General features: G+C 52.5%; 1 protein-coding gene across 1 annotated transcript in view; it reads right to left on the reverse strand.

The window, feature by feature from the left end:
• The window catches only part of KSR2 (kinase suppressor of ras 2), a 268896-nt gene that overhangs the window by 178010 nt on the left and 68000 nt on the right, over positions 1-22886 (reverse strand). Inside the window, exon 3 of the mRNA XM_037156240.2 lies at positions 22162-22312. Within this exon, the coding sequence (XP_037012135.1) occupies positions 22162-22312 (151 nt within the window). The remainder of the gene's footprint in view (positions 1-22161; positions 22313-22886) is intronic.

Genomic DNA, 22886 nt, shown 5'->3' on the forward strand with positions numbered 1-22886 from the left:
GGCACTGAGGAGTTTCGCAGCCCTGCCTAGGACCGGGGGCCGGGGGCACGGGGAAGGGCATGGCTGTTCTCACCTCCTCCTTCAGCGGCCAACGAGAAGGCCAAGTGCAAGTCCCTGCCAAGGCTCAGACACTGAGCTTGGGTTCAGGGAGCAGACAGAATTCTAGTTGGAACGGGTTTGAGTCCTCAGCATGAGGGTTCTTGTTCATTTTCACAAACTGTCCACTTGTGAGAGCCCTGGGCTTGCCCCGTCCAACTGGGCTGCCACCAGCCACCTAGGGCTACTGATCGCTCGAAATGTGACTAGCTGAGGTAAGATGGGCTATGAGTGTTAAACAGACACCAGATTTTGAAGACCTGGCACAAAATAAAAGAATGTAAAATGCTTCTGTGATTTTTTTTTTATCTTCAGGACATACTGCAATAATCCTATCTTGGATACGTGAAAGTTTTGATGAGCCAGCCAAGGACACTCGATGTCTCTCTGTGCAAGTACCCTCCTCTGGAGGGAAAGTTTGCTGAGAGACAGCCGTCCCTGAAGACCTACTGTCCACTCACCTCCGAATTTCTAAACCATTCTAGCAAAACTTCACCAGACTCTGGGTGTGGCCCAGCAGATAATGCTGTGACGTCCCCTTCCTCGGTCACCCTCCCCACAACCCAAGTAGAAACACCCAAATAGGAAATTAGCGGGATCAACTTAATGACTCAATAAATGGGGACGGGCCGGCTCCAGGTCACGGATACCCATTCAGATGGTGATGAGAGAATCTTCCCACAGCGGGCTCATTGCTCTTTAAAGAAAGAGCACCCCTCCCAGACCTGAGCCTCCACTCTCATCATTAAGGGCCCCCCTGGCCTCTCCACATTTATAGACCAACACTGACATCCCCCCCAGCACCTGGAGCAGACCTCACAAGGCTACAGTAATGGATAAAAAGCAGACTCCTTCGCCCTGAAGGGTCCGGGACCTCAGCCACCCAACTTTCTTTCCTCAAGATGTTCCTCCAAAGAGGAGGTCGAACAGATCAGATTAAGGATGACTTCTGGAGTCTCAGGGCTGGGGCCAAGTCTCAATGTCACCATTGGACCTTGGGGAGACGGCCTACACCCCCAAACCTTCATTTCCTCACCTGGAAGAGGGGCCACGGCAGAGGCAGTAGCTTGGTGGCTGCGGCCACTGACTCAGAGTTTGATCCTAGCTCTGTGGCCTGGGGCAAGTTGCTTCACCTCTCTGTGCCTCAACTCCCTCAGCTGTAAAGTGGCAACAGTAAACATGCCTCCCTCGTCAGGGTGCCACGAGGGTTAAGGGAGCTAAGGTGCACGCACCACTCCCTGACACATCCATGCTATAGCAGCAGGCTGGCTCACATTCATGAACTTACACTGGCGCAGGGGGCAGTGGGCCAGTGGGTGCCTGGGAAGTGCTCAGCCCAGGGCCAGCCACCTGAGAGCGTTCGATAGATGCTCACGGTGCTGTTGTTTTATTGTGGTTATTGGTGCTTCTGAGCCAGCCCTGGATCCTGCCGAAAACTCCCTGGGACCGGAGGAGGGAAAATGAACATAGTCCTTGGCAGTGTGATCAGGCAAATACTGTCCTCGGAGACTCGGTGTTCTCCAGTCACAGGACCCAGGATAACGAACCACTGGCAAGGGGCCGAGAGGTCTGCATGTCCTGCCCAATGGGAAACAGACAAAGGAAAATGGTCCCGAGATGTTTGGTCCCGAGAACACAGTGCTGAAAAGAAGCATGAGATGGTGTTTCCGATGATCGTCACTTTCCGTGGGCATCTTTCTCTGACTGTGGCAGCCCCCCTCCAAAATAAAGGTCTGCTCCCCATCATCAGCTCTTGTAGCTCCTATACCCCTCTCCCCCAGAGTGCCACTCACCCTGGGGCTGCATCGTTATTCACGAAGGTCCACTTCACCTACCAAACCTTGAGCTCTGTGGGGTCAGGGACTGGGTGTGTCCCACTCACCACGTGGGCAGATGATTTAGCAAGAAGCCCAGGAGGATGGTGAGCGGGGAAGGGCCCAGCGGTCAGGAAGGCGTGGGAAAGACCACACCCTGAGAAGAAGGGCAGAATTAAAGCCAGAGAGAGAAAGCTGTGCCGGGAAGCCAGTCGGAGGCTGTTCAAGGTGAAATGTGCAGAATCAGCCATGGAAAGGAGCTGAGTTATTTGGGAGTGAGCTCTCGGTCACTGAGAGCATCCACAGCAGGTAGGTGGTGCCTGCACTGGGCGGGAGTTTAAGTTACATCACTCATCAGCAGTCACGGACTAAGGCATCTTCTATGTGCAGGGCCTCTGCTGGGGTGTGTCCCAGGTGGCTGAGAGCATCCTAGACCACGTGAGGTCATCTTCAAGTGCAACGAGGACAAAGGAACGAAGGTGCTCAAGGACAGTTTGGGGGTGACAGATAGATCCCCTGTCTTTCTTTAAAATAGGGATATGTTTTTATTGATTCTCTTAAGAGAGAAAAACATTGACCAGTTGCCTCCCTCACATGCCCCAACCAGGAATCAAACCCACAACCTTTTGGTATACGGGATGACAAGTGAGCCACCGAGCCAGGGTATATGTCCCCTGTCTCGATTCATGATGATGGTTTCCTGTGTGTACACATATGTCAAAACTCACCAAGTTATATGCACTTGTTATGTGTTGATTATATTTCAGTGAAGCCCTTAAAAGAATACCACCTTCAAAAACGGTAGAAGGAAAGCAAAGGATACAAGGGCCAGATGATACAAAGCTGTTCAAAGGTGTCCAGGTGGCAGTGTTAAAAACAGCAAAAATTGAACACACGGTGTAACTGAAACCCAGTGGTCACGCGAACTCTCCGGAACCACGGGAAGAAATAAGGCATAGCTATTAACAGTGACGTTTTCAAAGCTAATCAATGACACATTCAAAAACAATTGAGCAAAATCAGGAGGATGTGAGAGGCTCTGCATCAATTGATATTGTTTCCCTCTTGTTAAAAACGCACAGGAAAGACAAGCCTAGGAATTATCACAGTTACAATGTAATCCTGTGTTACTTTGGTAGTTTTGAAAGCATCTTTAAATACTGAAAAAATTCAGCACGAATTGTAAACATGGGTATAATTGTGGATGCTTTGGGTTTTTTTAATACTTCTTTTCTAGAATTTTTGCAAATAAAAATGATTTTAGAATCAAAAGGAGGGACACATATGACTTTAACACAACAAATAAAGGGTACGTAAGGGCTTCCACTTGCACTAGTTCTGTGGGGAGGGAGAATCCAGAGGAGCGTTGGATTTGAGGTGACCCTGCCCCCTGAAGACTGACCCCCATGACCCTGTCCAACCTCCCAGAGGAGGGGTGGGGAGGGGCACAGAGGTTGTGGGCAGGACAAGGGGCATGCGCTGCCTGTGGCAGAGGCCGATTGGATTAGTGTCGGGCTCTGTTTTCCTCTAAATAGATTATGCTGCTCTTGAACTTGCTCCAGTGGGTCCCGGAAATTCAGCCCCGGACAGCCCTGCGGTTCGTTTCCAGAGCTCACTGGAATACGTTTAAGCATGTAATAAATACATTTGAGCCTAATCAGATAAATCACTAAATCAGGTCATTATCTTGCAATCTGAAAACCAGGCTCCCGGCTCCGACCCCAAGGGAAGGGGGAATCGGGGGGCACAGAAAGGCTTTGGGCAGAGGGCAGGTTGCATCCCTGCCCGAGACCACCCAACGCCAAAGGCGGAGAAGGGCACCAGCCCCCACCCAAACCCAGATGCTCATCAGCGGCTGACTGGCCTCAGATTTGCAACAAAACACGGCAATAGTCAGAGTGAGAGTGAAAACCTTCCAAAGAACACCAATGCTGGAGTCCCGGGTACGGTTCAGCCAGTCCACCTCCTGCCTCAACATGAAAGAACTCTCAAGTTCTCGGCCAAGACCACCAGAAGAGTCAGAACCACCCTTTTTCAAGTCTGAAAGTATGTTATTGAACTTTTGCTGTCATAGCCCCGTGGAGCTGAGACGAAGGGGCACAGACTTGAGAATGAGACAGATGTAGGTCCAGAGCCCGGCTCTACCCCTGTGTGTGAGGCCTCGGACGAGTGGCTCAGCCTCTCTGTGCCTCAGTCTCTTCATCTGTAAAATGGGGACAGTAATGGCACCCACACCTCATGCTGCTGCTGGGAGGAACAAATGAAATAATTCGTATATAGAACAAATGTAATGGCATAATCAATAAAAAAAAGTTTAAAAAAAAGGAAAAGAAATAATTCATATAAAGTACTTAGTGCAAGGCCTGGCACAGAGTCATCAGTCGATGTTAGATACCTTCACTGTCTGAATTATTTTTACAGAACTTCCTACTCAGTATTTTCTTTATGTGGACTTCTTTATTTTCTTCATATTATATTATAACATATAACTAATAACTAGGATATACATTACAAAGAAGAAGGTCAGGGTATCCCAACAGAAAATAGAGGGGTGCTGTTTTGAGATGCGGGACAGAAAGATTCTCCAGAGGAAAGAACTCTGCATGAATGTTTGGTAGGTGTCAAGCTAGGGGAAAGGAAGGGAGAGAGTGCTCCAGATGCAGGGCACAGCATATGCAAAGGTCCTGAGGTGAGGGTGATGTTGAGTAAGAAAATTGAATGAGACGAGGCCACTGAGGTAGGATGGCGGACCACACCTTGTAGAGGGGGTAGGCTTTAAGCAGGGGGGTCACATGATCTGATTTGGGATTTTAAGAGGTTTACTGGCTCCACATGGACAAGGCACTGGAGGGGAGCAAGGGTGAAAGCAGGAAAGCGCAACAGGTCACTGTGGTCATCCAGGCAAGACTAGGGCCCTTGTGGAGAGAAGTGGGCCGGTCTGATGTGCATTTGGAGGCCGATCACCAGGGCCTGGACACAGCAGCCGGCAAGGAGGGAGGTGGGTCTGGAGTCAGAATGACTCCCCGACGTCCAGCTCAAACCACTAGAGAGACGGTGCTGCCGTTTACTAAGAAGAAAAAGAGCAGTTTGAGGGAAGATCCGTATATGTAGTTGTAGGCACGGAGGGACCAGAAAGGTAGGAGTAAAAGCAGGAGAGTGGGCTTTCCTGAGAGCCAGGACGAGAGAAGGTTTCCCAAAGAAGCAGGCACTGGCTGCATGGGGGGCGAAGAGATCAAGTAACTGAAGACGATGTGTCAGACATACAACAGGTTGTCGGTCATGCCTGTCGGGGGCACGGATGGAGAGAGGGGACACGGAAGGACAGATGGGGACATGCATGTGTGCACTGGGACATGGATGGACATGCACATGGATAACTGGAGGGTGCGTGGACGGACAGGTGGTTGGGTGGGTGAACAGGTACAGGGGTGGGTTTGTGGTTGCATGAGTGGGTGCCCTGGTGCACAGATGGACATTTGCTTAGATAGAGGGGGAGTACATGGGTGTGTGCATGGGTGTGTGCACGAGGGCAAGATGGACGTGCACGAGGATGACGGACATGTACACAGGTGGACAGATACACAGACGTATCCACAGATGCATGGACATAATGGCCCCAGCCACAGAGAATGCCGGTTAGTTCCTCACGCACAAACTTCTCTCCTGCGTACAACCATTCCCTCTGTCTCAAGAGCCCTCTGTGTCACTTCTGCTCCCCTTCACATTCTTCAGATCGCTGTTCGAATGTCACTCCCTCAGAGAGACTGTCTCAGAGTGTTCCAGCCAGCACGACTGGCTCACTGCTTTCTTTACAGATTTTCAAATCACCCCATTTCTTTGTTTAACGGCCAGTCTCCCTCGTGAGATGGTTCAGTCAAGGGCAGGGGCCTTGTTCATTTCTAAGTGTTCAGTGCTCATCAGAGTGCCTGCCACAGAGAAGGGACCCTGTGCCTATAAAATAGATGGATGGGCGGGTGAGTAGGTAGATGGATGGGTGGGTGTTTGAATGGACAGGTGGGTGAGTGGATGGATAGGTAGGTGGGTAGATGAATGAGTAGATGGATGGATGGATGGGGCAAAGGGAAGAGTTGGAGGGAGGAAGGAGGAAAAAAGGGAGGAAAGGAGGGAGGGAAGGAAGGACAAACAAGAGAACCCCACTCCCTTCTAACATCTGCTCAGGCCAACTGCCCCCTTGACCTAGTCTTGCTCTACCTCTGCTTAGCCACCAGCTGACAAAGCCCAGAATGGCCGCAGGGCAGATGCCCAACCATCCCAAGTGCTGGAGACTTGAATTTTGCCTTCACTGCAGCCAGTCTGCAGAGCAGCCTCAGCCAGAGCTGCGACAGCATCCATTAGCTCATTCCTGTTTTATCGTCTTAGATAAGCAAGACAGGGTCAGGCCACCAGGCTCGAGGAAGGAACAAGAAGGAAGATTTTAAAAGACAAGGAGAATAAAACACTTCAATAAGCAAACAAAACAACAAAAAAACCCACTTTTAAAATACACAGCTTCTTAGGGACAGGGTCAAGTGCCCCACTCAACATATTTGGAGGATGACAAGTGAGAGACACACGGAGTCTGCAGGGCGACCTCCGTGAAGCACTGTCTGACGTTCACAGAGGCGTGTGGTAGCATTTGGCAAGAAACACAGAACTGATTCAAGTAACAGGGCCCCTATTTTCCTGCCCTTTTTAGTTAACCCTTGTGGGAAATAGCTCTCCCTTCCATAGATCTGTTCTCAGGAGCCCTGAATGCTACTTCTGACTTCAAAGAGCCAATTTGAAGGCAAGAGAGAGGATGGAGGGGAATCAAGTCTGCAGGTGCACCTGTCCCTGAACATCTGAAAGCTGGACTTGGGGGACCTTGGAAATCTAACCCCAATGTAGTCACCCCCGCAGCAGCCCCTGGGCTCTTCACTCTGTCCCTGGCAGACACACCCTGCCACCCACAGAACCTCAGCCACGCAGGGTAGGGCAGGTAGCCGGCCAGATCTCAGGTCCTGGGCTCTATCAACTGGCCTTAACACTTACTAGTTGTCGACCCTCAGCAGCAGCTTCACTTTAAGCCTCAGTTTTCTCATCTGTTTAATGGGGACGATGAAAATTATTCTTATTATTCTTTGTGAGGAATAACTTAGACAGTCCATGTAAAGGTTCTGACACAGAGTGAACAAGGGGATTGATGTTGGCTGTTATTATTGTTGTTGCTGTTGTTGTCGATTATTCTTTTATTTATTTAATACTTAGAAAGCACTTTGCACATGTAAATGAGGAAGACAGTAGTACTCTCCTCATTTTGTAGGAGCTAGAGACCAGAGAGGCTCAGTAACTTGCACAGGGTCACAGAGCTGGTCCTTCAACCTCATCTAACTCATTCCAGCATCCCTGCTCTGAGCCCCTACATCACGCATACGGATGACCCTTCCGCAGTTCAGCTTTGCCAACCCCTGGCCACAGCAGTATCCCCTATCATCTGTCCAACCTCCTGGTGAGATGAAATTCAGCAGGGACTCACCCTGTTCCCATTTCACAGATTCTAACACTGAGGAGCAGAGCAGTTCAAGACTCTCACGGTGACTCTGGAGCTGTCACCGCAGCCCGCGAGGCCAGGACTGTGTGTTTCTCGTTCACTCACGTGTCCCCAGAGCCTGGCGTAGTGCCCAGCCCAGGGGAAGTCCTCGGTAGTATCACCCCATTACCAACCGTAAATAGTGTTTCCCAAAGCCTGCTTCACGAGATGCTTCTCAGCACATGCCCAGTGGAAACACAGCCCATGGCCAAGCTCAGGGGGGATATGACCCCGTCAGTAAACTCAGTGCATAGCTGCTTATCCACTACACTGAGAATCCCACTGAAAAGAAACCTGTTTGCTTTCTTTTCAAGCAAAGCCCCTCAACATCCTTCAGGAAATGCTGCCCTGGATGGCGATTTAATGACTAAGCCATCTGCTGCGTGCTCACCGTGCGCCAGGCACTCGTTCAACATATTCTCACTCATTAAATTCTTAAAATAATCTGAAGACATGACTGTTAGAATTATCCCCACTTCACAGATGAGGAAACACGGATGTCTAAGCCTCTTCATCAAAGCAAAGGAAAGGAACCCTGCACCTGCTCTTGGGGCCAAGCTGTCTTGAGTTACAAGGCAGCCTTGTGGCCAAGGTCAGCTGGTCCCGACCTTGCCAACTGTGGGACCTCTCAGCCCTGACCTCAGGCCAGGAAAGGGCATCCAGACCACAAGGCTGCCCTTCTGGGATCTGACCACTCTACAGAATGCACCAGACTGCAGGTCCTTCCGCCCTGGCCGATCTTGCAGCTGCCCCCTATACTGCACCATGGAAATAACTGTGCCTCAGATACTTCTCATGCTGATTCCCATTGGCCTCAGGAGGCAGGCAGTAAGTTCCAAAAGGATGAGGCAGTTCTGAAGGGTGTGAAGATATCTGAGATGGGTATAAAAATGGACCTGGATCCAGATCAGCCAGCTCCAAAGCCTCCCACAGACAGGGTGTCCTTGGGGCGCCCCCCAGTTTGATGAGTCCAATCAACCACACACCGCCCCTGGGCTGAGGCCTGGAGCTCATCGCCATGGAATGAAAACAGAGCAGTCGCCATTCCTGTCCTGAGAGTGTGCCACACTCTCACGTGGCCCCGAGGCCACGCCATCGCTAACCTCCTCCCCTTCCCTCATCTCCGAACCCTCCTCCAGGCCAACGTGCAATGCCCTGTAATTTGTCACAACGACATGCTTCGCTACAGGTTACTGCCTTACATGGAGGGTCCTGGTCCCTCGGCACTTGGGAAACTTTCCATTTTTATACCCGCCTCGAATGCCTCCTCCTTCAGGAAGGCGTCCCTAGCATACGCCTGCGCTCAGCCTCCAAATCACTGCCTGTTTCCTCCTTCATGTCACCCCTGCAACAGATTCTGTCCTCTGCACCTTCATGTGCTGCATAATCCTCTTGGACAAAAGACACCCCTGGTACCCAACAGGGGGCCTGGCACCAAAAAGGGCTGCCTAAACCCTCAGTGAATGAGTGAATGAGACTCACTTCTTCACAAACATCCACGGCGGGAACCAGTGAAAAACCTGTGATAGGGGAACACGTCAAGGACTAGAACGAGGCTGGGGGACTTTTTCTATGAATGACAAGATAGTCACTACTCCCACCTGTGGGCCACAGGGGCTCTGTTGTAACCACCCAACTAGGCCATCACACACTGAAGCAGCCACGGACACACACAGATGAGGAGGGGCAGCTATGTCCCAATCCAACCTCACGTCAGAAAGCTGGCAGCGGGACAGATGTCGCCTGCGGCCCCTGGATTAGATTATTTAACACATCTCCAAGGGGCTAAAGGAGACAGGCTCGCTCTTAGCAAGTTGTCCTCTATGTTCCCCTAAAAACAGCAAGCCAGGCTGGGAGGGAGGGAGGATGGAGGGAAGACCATCTCCTAAGGAAGCCTGAATAGGTTTTGGATGATTCAAAACATTTTCTCAGCACTCTCTCAGATCTCAAGCTTCAAAGCCTTGAGGCGGACAAGGGAACAAAATCTAAAGTGAGCTACAAGTTAGTGACAGGTTCCTCTACTGTTTTTGGTCTCTCTTTTTAAATTTTATTTATTTATCTTTAGAGGGAAAGGGAAGGAGATAGGGAGAAATATCAATGTATGGGTGCCTCTCATGCATCCCTTGCTGGGAACTGGCCTGTAACCCAGGCATGTGCCCTGACTGGGAATCGAACTGCCATACTCTGGTTCGCAGGCCCGCGCTCAATCTACTGAGCTACACCAACCAGATTTGGTCTCTATTATTATTATTAGTTTTACCACTTTACTAATACTGTCTGTCATTTGTAACACTGTTATTATTCCTAGTACTGTCATTTCTGTTGATGAATTCTGCCCTGATGTCCTGGAAAAGAAAGAAAACAGAAGAGAAAACGCGCTCAAGGGAAAAACCAAACTCCAGGGAAATTTAATTAATTAAATAGGTTTCTTGACTGTAGAAGAGATGAGACATGTCCCCAAATCTAACTTCCTCCCATGCCCATCTCCCAGGGGGAACTGGGAGAGCATAAAAAATCTAACTGCTTCCTTCAGAGCAAGAAACACCCTGACGCCATCGCTGAGACGCCCTTGGCCCCATTAAACTGCGTCCTCTCAGACAAAACTTGTTTCACTCTGCGCTCTCTTCCCCCTCCCCCCTGAATGCACTTAAGAGAACGTTTGGGTCACTTGTCAGTTCCTTCTTCTCCCACTCTAGTTTCTGGCTGGTGGGGTCTGTCTGCCAACCCCTGGACACTCCTGGCCTTAGATGAGAGGTCCCACACATGGTGGCAGTGGAATCCAGGGACCGTGTGTGGCTTGAGAAGCCATCAAACACACACAAAATGCTGAGCAGATGGCTGGTGGTACTGATGCTGAAATTCATCCCTGCTCCCCTTAAACTTGTGGCACCCTAACTTGTCCCCTGACCGGTGTCCCCTGCGGGCTCCTCTGGCCTCCTCCAGCTTGCTGATGATCCAGTGCTCCCTGTGCACCCAGCCCTTTCATCCCCACGGCCTCAACCCCAATGCCAGCCTAACCCCATTGTGCAGATGAGGAAACTGAGCCCAGAGACGCCAGCAACTTTCTGAGGTCACAAGCAGGTAAGCCGCAGAAGGCCAGAATTTGAAACCAGGACCATATGACAGCAAAGCTGGTGCTCAGTGGAATGATGCCCATTCTGTGGAAGAGTCCCCCGTGCTACCCTCCTCTTCCTCTCTCACTCGGTGGGGCCCACCTGAAACTCCCAGCATGCACCTGGGACCGCTGGTGGCAGCTGGCGCTGTGGACCAAAGCCCTGTAGACCTCAAAACAGGTTGACAATTTAACTTGGTCACTGGGGAAAGAAGAGTGGAGATCAAACAGACCACCAGGATCCCCCTTCACTGCACGGCCCCCCCAGGGCTTCCCTAGCCTGGCATTTCACTGAAAGAAACTTCCCCAGGCAGCCGCCTCTCTCACCTGCCACTGGGAAACCTCTGCCTGAGCCAGATGACTAGACATAAGATAGTGACAGTAGCCCTGGCTGGTGTGGCTCAGTGAATTGAGCGAAGGCCTGCAAACCAGAGGATCACTGGTTCGATTCCCAGTCAGGGCACATGCCTAGGTTGCAGGCCAGTTCCCAGCAGAGGATGCATGAGAGGCAACCAGACATTGATATTTCTCTTCCTCTCTCCTTCCTTTCCCCTCTAAAGATAAATAAATAAAATCTTTAAAAAAATAAAAGATAGTGAGAGTAGTAACTACCACTTACTGAGCACACATTGCCCAGCGCTGCAGACTTTGCCATGTGCCATCTCCCTGCATCATCAGCCTTTCAAGGATGACACAGGTCCCGTTACAGATGGCAGGCCGGCAGCTGCTTAGAACCACAGTGCGGGGTCCCCTTCAGACTTCAGGCTCTCCTGGTGTCCCCACACGCTCCCAGTGTCACCTCACCTCTCCCTCCCTCTCACCTACCGCTTCCCCCAGGCCCAACCCAGGTGCCACCTGCCCAGTGGCTCTGGTCCGACCCACTTCTAAGGCACCAAACTGCCCACCAGCGTGTCCTGGGAAGGGGCGGACATGTGACTGCCACCCAGTGGGTTCACATTCCTCAAAAATCCTGTCTAAGCTCATGAAGCCCACGGGCCCAGCTCCGTGCACTTAGCCGAACGATTTCTGGGGAGCACTTCTGGGTTCTCCATAGATGCCACCCCCTTCCATTCTCCCTTCAGAGTCCCGGGCAGGGTGTAAAGCCGTACAATGCTGGCTTCGTGCCTTCCCTGAGCTGTGCAGCCTTGGCCAAATTCATCCACCTCTCTGATCCCTACCTCCTTCTTTCTTTACAAGGGATGGGGCAGCCTGGACCTCATCAAGTTGTTATAAAGATAAAGGAGGCCACCCAGGCACAGTCTTGGCACACAGTGTGTCTCCAGCACCATAAACATGGAGCAGTGCCTGGTAACAATAAACATCTGTTCAGAGACACGGAGTGGGGGCGTTTTAGCTCCGCCTTTCCCACATTCATGGGCATTGTCCGTGTTTGGACAAATCCACGAACTGCCACGTCCTTCCTTCATAAACAAACCTCTGGTCTCCTCCATCGCAACCTTTTCTGGCCTCGTCCCTAAGGGAAGAACTTCCCTTTGCTGGACTCCCAGTGTCTCATCATAGAATCCACACCACCAGGAAACCCAAGGCCTTGCTGAATAGAGGCCAGAATAGAGGCCTATGGTCAGGGGTCATGAGGAGTTCAAGGGTACATGCCTCAAAGGAAAGTGGGTCCCCAGGATGTGTACATTACAACTTTGGCACTGAAAGGCCACCAGCAGCTTTGACAAAATGGTCCAAAAAGATGTTGCAAAAGAAAAAAGCGGGGGAAGGAGGGGCTCAAAAATGTATTTTTTAAATTGTTTTGAGCTCTGATGATTTGAAAGAAAAATAAAAGCCACCCCAAGCAGGTTTGAGATTTGGCATTGGGTGTCAATAAAACAAAATAACCCACCTGAGCAGAAAGCAAAGAAGCTCAAACACAGCCTGCGCCCCCGAAACTCGGCAGGGCTGTCCCTTCCCTGAGAAAGCGTCCTCTGACCTCACTCGGCTGCACCGGGCCACCCGCCCCGCCCCTTGGGGCCTGCCAGCCGCCTCAGTTCCCGGGGTATGAGGAGAAACGACGGAGAAGGTGTCACACTAATCCTGCGTAGAAGCCCCCCCTGCGGTGCCTCCGTGGCAAGGACAGGTCATGAGAAAGCACCAGCCTGCGAACAAGTGTTGCCCGGGAGAGAACCGTTAAGTGCAAAGGTGAAACTGAAGCTGTACACGTGAAGAATCCAGGAAAGGGTACTGGGTTGATCGAGGAAGTAATAATAATAATAACCACAACAGGAAGCCAGGTGTGAATTGTAAAGCTGTCAGTGAGCATGGAGATGTGAATACTGTGTCAAGTTCACTCGCTGGTGTTGAAGGTCAAACCTGAGACACACAGTCACAGGGGAAGAATTTAAAGCTTATCATTCCTGACCATGGGCAGGCGACCCACGGTTCAACAGACCAGGATACCAGCTCAGCCAGGCTGTGTGGCTCACCTGTCCCCCACGGCCAGAGGACTCAGGACGGGTGGGACCCCAGCGTCCAGCCTCCAGGCCCCAAGCTCTCCCCACCACTGTTGCTCTTCAGGAAGCTTCTCCTCGGGGAAGAGAGCCGTCAGGAGCTGCTTATCCGCAGAACTGAAATGTTAACAAGGTCCCCGAAGGAGTGTGAGAGTACTTGTGAGTGCGTGTGTGCACGTGTGCTAGAGGGAGGGTGTCGCAGCCAGGCTCCTAGCTTTAGTCTGGTTCCTGTCAACCTGACTCAAGACCCCTGGGGACGTCCTGCTCTGGGCCTGAGAAGCCCAAGGCCAACTCGATTACAGGTTTCTGTGCTCCACCAGAGCCTCCGTCCTCACAGAGTTCCCTGGTTTTCGTCTGGCCTCAGAACTGCTGTCTCGGCCGTCGACACCATTATCGTCCTCATCTGAGAGCGGCACCGTCCGTCCTCGGAGGGAGCCTGGAGCACCCAGTCAGTGGGGAACGTGGCATGTCTGCAGGCATTTCGCTTTCTTTACAGCTGGGTGGGGGGTAGATGCCACCAACATCTGGTGGGTAGAAGCCAAAGATGCTGCCGAACACCCGACAACGTACAGGATGGTCCCCTATAAATGAAGGACCTGCCCCAAATGTCCTAGTGCCTAGGCTGAGAGACTCTGAGGTAGCCCTTTACATGCTACCGCTGGAGACCCCAACCAAGAAACTCTCCTACCTGAGGCCTGAGGGCTGGTGAGCCTGCCCTCCGATGGTGGTGACAACGGTCAGAGTCCCCGGGTCTGCAGTGAGGAACAACCACGCTGCAAACCTACAGATCCCCTGCATAGGAGCCCCTCAGTCCAGAACCTTGCTTACTTTGGGGGCATAAATATAGTCCCATGACTTTATAAAAGACTATGGGGACTTTTCTAACCCTGCCACACATGTCAAAGTGAGACTGTGGTTGATTGCTACCTTTGTTCTGCTCTAAAATACTAAAAGGGTGGCACTGCCCACCCCACCCCCATCCAGGGGGCAAATACTCTGTTGAATTCAGGCCCTGACCGAAGCCTTGGTAAAATCATTGGCTGCCCACGCCCATCACAGAACCAGCTTCACCAGCTCTGGGACCTCAGGACCATGCCGCCCCTGGGGACTCTGCCCTCTGGAAGCAGGCAGGCGGCCGAACAGAGAGCAGGGAGAGAAACCTGTGACTTGGCCCCTTCGTTTGGGTGGCCCGACTGCCAACCCCCTCCAACCAGAAGAACCAAAGTCAGGTCCTGCTCAAGTGGCGAGGCAGCCCCAGAGGGAGGCAAAGACACATGTCATCTCACCTACTCCCCGTGACCACATGACACGGTCAAGTAGTTTTACGCCTGTTTCAGACGCTGAGGCACTGCTGGGGAAGGGGCTGGAGCAAGGGCCTCACAGTGTGGTGGCCCAGCCAGGACTCACATGCCAGGCTGGGAGCTCACACGCCATCCTGACTCTGCCACTAACCGACCGGGCCAGCGGGACAAAGGTCCAAGAGCACAGCCCCCTCCGCCACTCCCACGATGGTGGCCTGTGTCTTTTTCATCTGTGCCAGCCCCATGGCCAAGGCTAAGACGTTGATTTCAGCTGAAACAAATCCTGCTGCTTCTCTTCATCGCCTTTCAGTCAACAGGCTGCGGGAGGGGCTCCCCCACAGCCAGAGTCACCCCGTGTGTGGCCCCCAACTCCTTCCAGACATCTCCCGAGGAAATGAAGCCACTGTCTCTTTAGAGCTGTCTCCTTGCAACACCCCGAGTTATTATGTGGAGCCTGCTTCACAAGCTTTCTTCGTTAGAGCTCATTTTCCTCTCTTAATTGGCCTTCAGTGTGGCGGGGAGATCGAGATGACAGCTTCGGCGACAGGAGCGCTGCGGGGAGGTCAGGGACGGCAGGACCCCATCCCAGCAGCCTGGAGGCAGGCGGGCCACCAGCTCGCTCCCCAGCTCTGCGGCTCCCTCAAAGCCAGCCAGGAAAAGAGACAAAAGGGGCCCCTGCCTCACCATGCCCCGCGGGATAAGCCCGCACTTGTTCCCTGCCATGGCTGGACCGAGCCCTTCTCTCTGGGACTCAGCTGTTCCTTATTTGAAAGTTGAGATGATTAGACCGAGGCTCCCTTGAGGCTCCTTCCAGGCTGCACACCCAAGTGGTGCTTTCTCCGAGGCACCAGAGCTTCTGGCTGCTCAACAGAAGGAAGGTTATCAGGCAGCGCCCTCTGGTGGTCATCGAGCATCATCAGGAAGAGGACCCGTCCAAAGCGGTCCCAGGCAGTCGGTTCAGGGAGGAAAAGGCACCTAAGGGCTGGCAGCCAACCAGCTCTTTGACCCTCGCCTTTTCAAGCAAGGAGCCCAGGGTTTGAAGCAAGGACACAGCCCTGCCACGCCGTTCCTCTGCCCTCCGTGACGATAAAGGTGGCTCTTCAGGAGGCACAGCCTGACAAACAGCGCCAGCGCCAGCCCCAACCACCCAGGGTGCCCTGGTATCTGGTTACAAAGTCTGTCTGCCTCGTTTCTCCTCCACAAAGTACCAGACCAAGGAGGGAAAGACAAAAGCGCTAAAGAAAGAAAATGATCAGATGATGGAGCTAAACTGAGCTCTGCTGTCCCCAAGGTCAGGGCTGGAGTGGGGCTGGGGAGCATCAACAGGTCTCTGGGTGCCTGGGGGAAGGGAGGAATGAGGTCAGGGCAGTCTGAAAGGTCCGGGCGGGAGGTCTGGGCAGTGAGGCACCCCACATTCAGAACCCCAGGGGGAGGGACGGAGGGGGGGGCCTGAACGGGCTTGAGCCTCCAGGGCCCCTGCTCAGCTGTCGCTCCAGAGTTAATGAGATGTGGTGTCCACCTCCAAAGAGCTCACAGGCTGGTGGGGAACAGACAAGAAAAGTGGACACAGGGGACACTGCAAACTGAAGCACATGTTTCCAGTGAGACAGATGTGAGTTCAAGGACAGGCTCTACCTGGTACTGGCTGTGTGACTCTAGGCAAGTTACTTAATCTCTCTGGGCATGTCTCTCCTTCTCATCCTTCCTCTGTTCCCCTGACTACAGTCCGGAGTGGATGGCTGCACAGCAGCAAGCCACCAGAATACTCCCCGCGGTTCGGCCACGTGGGCCTGCTTTCTGCTTCTTGAAAGGGCTTTCAGAGATCAGTGTGATCCTTTTTCTTCGCTCTTTGCAAAACGTTCTTCCCCTAATCTCATGTCTGGTCCCTTCTTGTCATTCACATCTTAGGTTAAGTGCTAACTGCTCCAGAGAGGCCCACTGCGATGGTCAGGTCCCTGTGTCCACGTGGCTAAGCCACAGCCCTCGGCCATTCAACCCAACATTCACCGAGCTGCTGCGGTGACGCTCTTTTGCAGATGTGACGAACGTCTACAATCCGGTGACATGAAGGGAGAGAGACACTATCCTCCATAGTCCGGATGGGCCGTGGGACGGCATGAAGAGCAGAACCGAGGCTTCCCTGAAGAAGAGGAAGCTCCGGTGTGGTCAGCACCTCCAAGGCGTGCCCAGGACTTCCAGCCGCCCCTCGGACTGCCCGCCCGCCCTGACGCCTGATGTGCCCAGCCGGCCTCCGCAGTGGCAGAGCATTCCTGGCACCAAATCTCAATGTGCGTGTCCTTCTGACACAACCGCTGTGACCCGCCCCCCACCCACCCTCAAAGCTGCCTCCTAGGCACTGCTGTGTCACCCATTTCAGTGCCCCCTGTGAAGCTGGTCCCCACTCCACCTATTTCCTGTTCATTCCTCCGACTCGCTCCAGAGCAGCGCCGGCCGACAGAAGTTTGTGTCAATAGAAATGTCCTAGCACTCTGCCATCCTGCTAGGTCAGTACGTGTGGCTGCAGTCTGGTGCCACCGCCCTGGGTGACCGGGTCCAGAACACCAGGGACATGAGAGCAGGAAGCTGGTTAGCCTGAATCACCGCCAGGTCCCCGGTCCCCGGCCCAGTGACGAAACAGAGGAAGCCCGATCCACGTTTCTAGTGAGGGACTGAGCCGTGTGTGGGAGCGTGTGGCCGTATTCGGTCTCTGTCCCTCGCACTGGAGAATGCTAACGCCGTCCTCTGTCTGTAGAAGGGAGGCCTGGGAGCCTGCAGAATGAGACAGCTGGGGGGACGCACAGGGAAGGGAGACAAAGCGCCACTGACGCTGCTGCTGTGGGCTTTGGGACAGGTGGCTCCTTCACGGCCCAGCCTCCCCACGTGAGAGGCAACTGGAACAATAGGGCAATCAAGACGCCTCTTCCTCTTTGTTGTAGGCAAAGGACGGCGGGTAGGGTGGGCTCTGGAGAGGATGCCAGGGGCATCTGAGGCTCTCTGTCCTATTTTGGGGCTGCTTTACATCCTGTTTTTCTCCTGGCCAGTGGTTCTTCCTGGACTCTTGGGAGGAGGAGCTGGGGCCCAACAAGGCAAGTTCCTAGGGGGACTGCTGAGATGTAGGGGGCACCTGTCAGGGGCACCCCAGCCTTGTCTCTCTGCCCCCTGCACGGCCCACTGAGCCTCATCTTAGAGGTACCAGCATCTCACTGTAGCCATGCACCTGCTCTGCAGCCGGGGTTGGTTTGAAAGCTGGACAAGTGACCCAAGCATCTTCTGCTCTGAGCAACCTCTGTGCCATGGTCCTCCACGGGGGCTGACCCTGCTTGCCTACCCGACCCTAGTTCCCACATCTCCCCAGCATTCCCAGGGTCCAGCCACACTGGTCTCTCTGGCACAGGCTCCCTCCTGCCACCCCCTCATCCTAAGAACTCCTCTTCCTTCATTAGGTCCCAGCTCTACCCTGAAGCCACAAGAAAGTCCCCAAGCCCTGGAACCCAGCCAATGTCAGATGCACAGTGAGAGCTGGATCATTATGTATGGGAGGGAGGCAAGGAGGAAGGAAGGGAAGGGAAGGAGAAAAGCAAGGTCTCCCATGGCCTGGAAACCGAGCTTTTCCTTGGGGAAGGGGAGAGGCACGTGAGCACACAGTGCTGGGCGGAAGCAACCAAAGGAACGTGCTCCTCGGCAGCCAGGTCAACCCCCCAGGACCTCAGCTCTGCAGGGGCTGTGGTGGGCGATGCAGAAGTGGGGCTGTGCGCACCGGGAAACCTGCCTGGGGTCCTGCATTCATTTTTCGGCCACAGAAAGGCAAGCCACTCCTAGACAACAATCCAGCCAGACAGAGCGTCTGACAGGCTCTAAGGAAGCAGCGATGTTCAGAGAGACAGTGGCTCAGAGAGAAGGGAAATCGAAGATAAACAGAAAGCAGAATTAGAACAGTTGAAACCCTGGGGCCCTTTGGTGACAAAAAAAAATAAGGGAAGGATAGAAAAAAGGTGGAAGAAAGTGAGGTAGGAGCAGAGAAAGACTACAGGACCCTGATGATAATGGTGATGATGATGGTGGTGGTGATGATGATGGTGGTGGTGATGGTAATGGTGGTAATGGTGATGGTGATGATAGCAATGGTGGTAATGGTGGTGATGATAATGGTAATGGTGATGGTGGTGATGACAATGGTGATAATGGTGATGGTGGTGATGGTGATGATAATGGTGATGGTGATGGTGGTGGTGATGGTAATGGTGGTAATGGTGATGGTGATGATAGCAGTGGTGGTAATGGTGGTGATGATAATGGTAATGGTGATGGTGGTGATGACAATGGTGATAATGGTGATGGTGGTGATGGTGATGATAATGGTGATGATGGTGATAATGGTGATGATGGTGATGGTGGTGATGATGGTGATGGTGGTGATGATAATGGTGATGGTGATAGTGATGATGATGATGACGATGGTGACGGTGACGATGGTGATGGTGGTTATGGTGGTGGCTGTAGAATGAGGGTAGGTACAGCACTGATGTGACAAGGACAATAATGGTAACAGCGGGAGTTACCACGTAGCTAACCCAGGCCGGGCCCTGTGCTTTGCCTGCATCATCTCCTATAATCCTCCCAATAGCCAGCAGGGCAGAATGCGTCCCCACTACACACCAGGACTTAAAACACTTAATTTCATCACTGTAGAAGATTCCAGCTTAGAGATGGGGAGGCCAAGATGAAAAAAATGATAAGAAGCAAGAGTCAAAAACTAGTTTGTTCCCTAGTTTGGGTAACATTTCTGATTAAGGTGAAAGGTGGAAATGATGAAGTCATCCAGCTACCAAGACAGTCAGACACTTCAGAGAACCATGGATAATTTTTGAGGGAAGAAGACAATTTAAGGCAAGGATCGTGGCGAATGGCTCACTGCTTCCCTCTGGTGGAGATCACTAGCCAGCACATTGTGTGGCTTCCCTGCACTGCCTTCAACAAATACAATCTGGGAAAAGAGGGGTGAATAGCCGCTTACTGCACCTGTCCTCAGAGAAGTCACAAGCGGAGGGAGTAAGACAAACAACTGACAAACAGTCCAAGGCATGGCCAGTTGGTGATAGGAGTATTCATTCATTCATTCATTCATTCAATACAGTGCAGAGGCCTTGAGTCAGGGGCCTGAGAATAAGCAGGATTCATGGGAAGGACAAGGGGGGAAGGGAATTCTAGGCAGTGGGCTGAATACCGAGAGATGAAATCCACGCCTGACCTAGGGAACCCTAAGTAATTCACGGATTCATACAACACTGAGGGCTTGATGGGGAAATGTGTCTGTGGGTTCTGACCAGAAGCCCAGTACAGAGATGCCATGCAATTGTGAGAAAGTCCATGTGTGTGCAGCCACGAGCGAGTGTCTCTGGCCTATATGAGACGGAAGGCGTCTGATTCAGAAATGGGGCCTGAGTCCCTACTGTGTGCTGGATATTGAGCTGGAAGGTGTGGCTGGCGATCAGATGGTGAGCAGAAACCGGTGTGAGCCCCCCTGCAGCGTGTACTCCAGTGGGGGAGAGACGCACCCATTAAAAATAAGTCGCTCCCCGACAAAGGCTAAGACAGAAATGTGAAAAGTGGCTCTGAGACATACAGAGCTGAGGGATGCTACTACGGAACCTGGGAGTGGAGGGGACCACAGTGCCCTGGGCTGCAGGAAGGGGGCGCTGGTGCAGCACCTGGCACTGCGGTCAGGGCCCCTGTGGCTCCGAGGCTGGCCTCAGAGGCTGGACATTGTCATGGACACTCAGTTGCCTGGGAAGAGCTGGTGGAGGCAGAAGATCCCTGAAACCAGTATTTTCAACCCCACTAAGTGAGGTGTGAAATCAAAGTGGCGCATCATTACTAGCATTTGGGAAGTGATGTAGAATGAAAAAGAATGTAGAATAACATGCATAGTAAGAATTAGTACTGTTTTATGAAATGCATTTCAGTGGTGTATGTGTATCTGTACACCTCAGATGTGTGTGTGTGTGTGTGTGTGTGTAACATGTGTGTGAGGTTGCCATATGAATCGTTTTCAGTACTGTGTGTCTTGACTAAAAAAAGGCTTGAAAACCCGCAGATCAAAGGCCACACCCAGCCCAGGGTGTTACCAGGGCAACTGGCTGCTGAGCCCACAGAGGCCGACATCGGCGCCTCCCTCAGGCGACACTGGAGTCCAGCCCCACTAACCAGGGCTCTGCCAAACTCAGGAGCCCAGCTCTGAGGGGGGAGACGTGCCCTCTGAAAAGCGAGGAGGAGCCCAACCTCAAACGCTCACTCTCCCGCACTGTGGGGGGCAGAGGGAAGGGAAGAGGCAGGCAGAAGCTGGTACGAACTTTTTGGAAAGCCAACAGCGCAGTGTTTGCTGGAAGCCTTAGAATTTGTGAACCCTGTGCTGTGGGAACCACACTCCTCCGAATTCTCACTACAGACGGCACCCTGGAAGTGCCTGCGGATAACGACACCCCACGCCACTCACTGCAGCGCCACCCACAATGAAAATACGGAGCCGGCCTCGATGTCCAGAAATAGGAGGCTGGTTGAACGGATGGCGGCGGTACTCAGGCCTGGAAAATGAGGAGGAAACACATTCACTGATGAAGACGTGCAAGCTATCACGCTGTGATGAGGCACAATTCCTCCATGTGCTTCCACTGTCGGGGAGCAGAAGGCACCTCGAAGCAGGTTCGTCCCCACTGAGTGACCGAGAGGCCTCTGTCAGTCACTGTACCAGAGCACGGAATAACCCGGCCTTCAGGGCTGGTCAACTGGGGGTGAGAGGGAACGCTGGAAAATATCCAGAGACGTAGCCTTTTGTCACGAACGAGAGGGGGCTGTTACTGGCACCTAGTGGGTGGAGACAGCAATGCCACGAAACATCCCTCAAAGACAGCAGTCTCCAGGTCACAGTCTCTTTTGATGCAGATTATTGCCCTGACTGAGACCTGCTATGGTCTGCTTTGTTTACTGATGGATCTTGAACACACCTGGCACAAAGTAGTCACTAAATAAATATTGTTGCCTGTTGACTTCGGCCAGGGTATCTGTGGATAAGAATTGGTCTGATTGTGCCAGACTCTGTACAACAGTGACACCTTGTGGCAGGAACTGACACCACCACACGGGTGGGCCAATAACGTTTCTCTTTGGCTGATGTTTTGCATAGCTAATTCCTTAACAATGAAAAAGCCCAGGAATTCCTGGGAAAGTTATCAGGCTAGAGAGAAGCAGCAGAAGGCCTCAAGAGGATGATATGTGATGTCCTGCTGGGAAGGGCTGACAGGAGTTTGAACAATTCAAAGGCAGTACACACACACCTCCTGGTCTGGAAGAAGCATACCAAAAATAATGTACAAAAAGGACAGCAGAAGGTCCCTAGATGGTGGAGCTGAGGGTACCTATGTTTGTTTATCTGTTTTCTGATGTATGTTATAATAAATTCACATTGTTTATGTAAAAATACCAGTTAAGACATTGACCCAAAATACAAAGGCACATGGGAATGTCTAATGTAAAACAATTCCAGTCTCCTGCACACGCCCAGTATTTCCATATCTGGACCCTTACAATCCAGAACCAAATGTCCCACAAGCTCAGAAGGTCTCCCTTCTGAGGGACAGAGTTCTCAGACGCTGCCCTGACCACTTCTGGCCTCCGAGGCCCAGGCACCTCTCTCCTCAGCTCGAGAGCGGTATTTACCACCCAGAGCCAAGGCCATCTCGTCCCAGGCTGCAGCTGCGGCTGCGGGGACATGACCCCGGAGCACTAGGCAGGTGTCCGTGCCCCGGCGCCTGCTCACCTGCCAGGTGCACATTCCGTAGGCAGGAGAGGGAGGCATTCAGACGTGCACATTCCTCCTGGTTGGCTCCATATTTCTCCACGGTCTCACACACCTGCTCATCCGTCATCTCCAAGAGGTCCTCCAGACTCAGCTGGCCCGGGGTGATTTCCTAGGGAGTGTAAGAAGGAGGGTAAATAGACATCCAGCGCCCATGGTGGAGGAATACCCACCATGCTGCCCTCTAGTGGCGACTAGTGGGACACCTGGCACTGTAGGGATGGCGAGTTGGCATAATAGTTGGGTCTCTGATTTGGGCGTCAGACAGGCTTGGGTTTGACCTCAGCTGTGCCACTCATTAGCTAGATGACCTGGAGCAAGTCATGTAACCTGTATGAGCCTCACTTTACTCACATAAAGATCGGAATCTTAAGTGCACATAGTGGGTAGGGAAGCACGCATGTATATGTAGCCCACGGTGCTCCATCCATGGTGGAAGCTAATTCCTTATGAACAAGCCTTGAATTTATTTATCTTTGGAGGGCCCTCTGCGCCTCCTGCTCAGCTCGTACTGCAGTGATTTGTCCCAAACTCAGGATGAACTCAGAGCAGAGCAAACTGGGCAGCCCATGTTTCCAGATGCTGTCCTCCGCTCTCTGCTAGGTGTCTTGGGTGGTGCCCTTCGTCACCACCAGTAACCAGCCCCCTTTCCCGAAACAATGTGTCCCTAGCCATCATAACGTGGA

The sequence above is a fragment of the Artibeus jamaicensis genome, unplaced genomic scaffold, assembly GCF_021234435.1.
Source record: "Artibeus jamaicensis isolate MK-2021 breed Jamaican fruit bat unplaced genomic scaffold, CSHL_Jam_final contig_525, whole genome shotgun sequence".
Taxonomy (NCBI): Eukaryota; Metazoa; Chordata; class Mammalia; order Chiroptera; family Phyllostomidae; genus Artibeus; species Artibeus jamaicensis.